Below are 4,285 nucleotides of genomic sequence, written 5' to 3' on the forward strand. Positions count from 1 at the left end.
TCTCTTGACCTCGTGATCCACCTGCCTCAGCCTCCCAAAGTGCTGGGATTACAGGCGTGAGCCACCGCGCCCGGCCTGGATTGGGGTTATTAACTCTTAGCTATGGATTGCAGATAGTGTCTACTCATCTGTCTTTGTCTTTAACTTTCTTTATGACTTTGTCATTCGTAGGAGTCAAATCAGGTCCTTTTTAATGCTTTCCACGTGACACCCTTTTTAAAGGTGGATGAACTTCGTTTTACAGCCCAAATGTCCTGGTCCTTCACCAACAGATAGTGACCGGGCTGCACATAGGAACTAGGTGCTGTGACTCCCAGGTGTGATTGTAACTGTGTTGCTGGCTTCCAGTCTAAAAACAGTAGCTTGGCACATGGGAGTGAGCCCAGTGAACCTGGACTCCATGGGCAAGGAAGCATTTGGACTGAGAGGGGAGGAGGCTTTTCAGGAATGGCTCTAGTCCTATTTTTACGGATTGATTTTACCTCAGGGCCAGATCTTGCAGAGACCCCTTATAGTTTTGGTAGCCAGAGTAAACAGATGGCTGTATCTTTACCTTCCAATTGTGATTTTTCTTTTCCTCCCTCTTCAGAAAACAATATGGAAGCCAAGCTCCTGGGAAATGCACCCTGTGGGCACTACAAATTCAAGTTCCCCCAGGCAATGCGGACAGAGAGTAACCTCGGGGCCAAGGTGTTCTTCTTCAAAGCACTGCTGTTAACTGGAGACTTTTCCCAGGCCGGGAAGAAGGGCCAGCATGTGTGGGTCACTAAGGATGAGCTGAGTGACTATTTGAAACCAAAATACCTGGCCCAAGTTAGGAGGTTTCTTTTAGACCTCTGATGGGCCGAGCTGCCTGTGGACGGTGCTCAGATAAGTCTGGGATTAGGGCCTCAAGGACACTGTGTGGTTGCCTCGCATTTGCAGGTAATACCTAGCAGCAGGCTAAATTCTGAGAAATAAATGAGTCTATTCCTCTGTTGGTGTCAGCTGATTTGCCCGTTGATGGCTCAGTGAAGAGAGAGCCATCTCTTAGGGTGTCTTTCCATTTGTTCCCAAGGTGATAATTGAGGACTGCATTATATTAGAGTGCGTCACTTGCTTACTGGGCCCAGGAAGAAAGAACAGAAGGAAATGAATTGACTTCCCGAAAGCCTTGAGTTCTGTGAAAGCTTCTCTAGGCCCTTGGGAAGAAACTAGCTCTACTTAGTTTCTTAGCCATTTCCAATTTGTTTTTTTCCCTCCCTCTCCACTTAATATGAAGGTGTTTTAATCTAGCCTGGGAAATAATCCCTCCTTCTTTCCCTCACTTCCTAAAAGCATTTTATTTTAAAAAGAATTTAGTCAGGTCTTACCTTTTTTTAAAATAGTCATGTGAAATATCCAAGGTTAGTTTATCTCCATTCTACAGATGGAGATCTGTAGAGTCATGGCCAGGCTGTGACTTGGCCCAGAGTCATCCTGCATGTCACTGCTGGTGCTAGAGGGGACTGCTGACCCCCTGCCCCTCGCCTCTTTGGGGCTCTTGGCTCTTCAGTGGGTTGCTTTGGTCCTCACTGGTCCCCAGTGCCTGGCACATACAAGGCACTCGGTAAACATTTGTTAAGTGAGTGGAGGAGCATGGGGAACTCAGGCATACCTTTGTCTGCCCGGAAGAGTGATTTTAGTCTGCAGTCCTAGATTCCATCAGACGCTTCCTGGTTTCCTCTCAGATGGCCTGGGTTAAACGGGCTGTGAGCACGTGAAATGGGATTTCCGTTTCTGCATCGGACGCAGCCCTGTGTTCTTGCCCAGGGTCAGGGAAGTTGCTTTCTGTGATCAAAATTGAGGAACCTAGTCGTGGTGTTCCCCTCCTTACCTTTTTTCTCCTGCACGTGTTCTCTCCCCCACATTACTGAGGGGAGATGTCCCCTGGCGTAGGCTTGCTGATTTGAGCTGCAGTGGCCCCTTTGGAGTGAAGCCTGGGTTCAGCCACAGGGCCAGGATGCACTTTCTGGGTTTTGGAGTGAGTTGCGTGTGAACTGTATTGCACATTCTGAGGGCCACGGGCTCCTCTGACCCACAGGGGAAGGAGTCCCCGGAGTGAAGTGGTGACTCTTCATGACCACGCCTGTCTGTAATAACGTTGTTTTCTTTGGTGGGAAACAGCAAATATGCAGCTGGGAAATAGAGAAATGGTGTCAGAATGACCGAAAATTATGTTAGATTTTCCTCAGAACATTCATACTTTAAAATGATCAGGACAAGATTGAATAGCTTCAGAAAAAAGCTGAAGATTTTACAGAAGCACCTTCCTTTATTGCAAGTGGGGCTGCTTTAGTAACTTCTAGAAGTACTGCTAGCCTTCCCATGACGTTCAGCTATCGGGGAAGCTGTGAGTGGAATGGAAGAAGCCGTGAAGACACCTCACCCACCTTGTTTTAAAAAATTGATGAAGAAGGCTCCGTCCTGGATCACAGTTTTAATTCTGATGGAACGCATCTCTGCTAAGACTACATCTCAGAGGCCCTACGTCTCAGGAGCAGTAGGAGCCCCAGGGTTTAAGGCTGCTAGGGACTGGTGTACAGGTGGTGGGGATACTGCATTTGCATCATCATTAGGCTTGATTCTCTTGTTACTGCTCTGGCTACAGAATTCCATAGGTTTGGAGTGGTCTGCCCCAACCCCCTTATCTGTTATTTTTGGAGTGTGATATTGCAGAATGCAAGATTTTTAGCATTATAGTATAAATAACTGTAATTGCCGAGTGCCAGCTTGAATCCTTCACCGGCTGCCAAACATGACCAAAAAATTGTTTCTAGTGTATCCTTTGGGGGAAGATTGCCAGGGAACAAAATCTGAGGTGATGTTCTCAGTGTGGGAGGAGAGCGTAATGTGTGTGGTGCTGTGGGGATGAGGAATTCCAGTCTGAAGTGTGTTTGTACAACCTAAGAAGAGACATGCCTCTGTGTGTGTGTGTACCATGTGCAACAGACCACCCAGCTCACTCTCGGGATCCCCCAGATGTGAAGATTTAACCTCTGCCTCCTGACCATTGCTTTCCCAAATGGTTTTTAGTCTAGTTTTCATCTTTGCTGGTTCTGCAGAGAATACTGCCCTGCTGACAAACTTGTTTTCCTGGTAACTTACCTGCAAGGGTTACCTCCTGCTGGGCCATTTCCACGCCTTGTATGTGCCTCTACACTTAGCACTTTGTAGGATAACTAGTTGTTCATCTGGCTCCTATACAGGTTGAATATCTCTTATCTGAAATGCTTGGGAGGCAGAAGTGTTTCAGATTTCAGGTTTTTTTCTTGGATTTTGTAGTATTTGCATTATATGTAATGAGTTATCTTGGGAATGGGACCCAAATCTAAACATGAAATTCTTTTACATTTCATACACACAGCCTGAAGGTAATTTTATGCCATGTTTTAAATAATTTTGTGCATGAAATCAAGTTTGTGGGAAGAACTTGACATGTGGCTTTTCCACGTGTGGTGTCATTGTGGCCCTCAAAAAGTTTTGGGGTTCAGAGCATTTTGGATTTTGGGGTTAGGAATGTTCATCTGTACCTACTGGACTTCAGAAACGATGTGTAAATTAGCTCCTTTCTCCATGAGCACTGGACTTGGGGTCAGAAAACCTGGGTTTGAATTTTTATGACCTCAGTTAAGTTACTACTACTATGGATGACTGCATAGGGACTCCTCAGTGCCAGGAGCCCTGTGAGCGCCCTTACCTACAAGCTACGTCGTTATTTAAACCAGCAGAGCAGGCATCTTTACCCCTATTTTATACATGAGAAATAAACTCAAGTTAGTTAGCTTACTTAGAGTTACTTCCTAGTAAGAAGTGGGGCCAGAATTCAAACCTAGACCTGTATCCAAAGCTGGTTCTTCACCTTTCATAACTTGACCTTTCTCATCTATTAATGAAGATGTTACTACTTCTCAGGTAAGGTGGTAAGTGAAAGTACTTAGCACCATGCATGGCTGGTTCTGAACACTCAGTAAATATTTCCCTCCTTCCAACATATTTAGGCTCCTGCATTCTGCTCCTTCATTTAGCTGTAACATCTTTAGCTTTTACAACTGCCATTCTCACCTCTTCTAGGTTATACATTGTGGCAAGCAAGCCTTTCTGACCTATCTGGAAAGGGACGTGAGTAATTTGGACATTAATGGATTCCATCAGCCGATCTCAAAATGGGTGTGTGGCAGGTCAGTCCCATAGCCAGCCACATCCAGCTGGTTGGGGATGTTAACCCTGCCTGTCCCACCCTGGGCCAGGAAATCCAGAGCCACTG

General features: G+C 45.9%; 1 protein-coding gene across 1 annotated transcript in view; it reads left to right on the plus strand.

The window, feature by feature from the left end:
* MRPL46 (mitochondrial ribosomal protein L46) overlaps positions 1-977 on the plus strand; it is a 9,734-nt gene extending 8,757 nt beyond the window's left edge. Inside the window, exon 4 of the mRNA XM_017506136.2 lies at positions 590-977. Within this exon, the coding sequence (XP_017361625.1) occupies positions 590-840 (251 nt within the window). The 3' untranslated portion in view covers positions 841-977. The remainder of the gene's footprint in view (positions 1-589) is intronic.
* Positions 978-4,285: the final 3,308 nt, after the last annotated feature.

The sequence above is a fragment of the Cebus imitator genome, unplaced genomic scaffold (genome assembly GCF_001604975.1).
Source record: "Cebus imitator isolate Cc_AM_T3 unplaced genomic scaffold, Cebus_imitator-1.0 Scaffold348, whole genome shotgun sequence".
NCBI classification, from domain to species: domain Eukaryota; kingdom Metazoa; phylum Chordata; class Mammalia; order Primates; family Cebidae; genus Cebus; species Cebus imitator.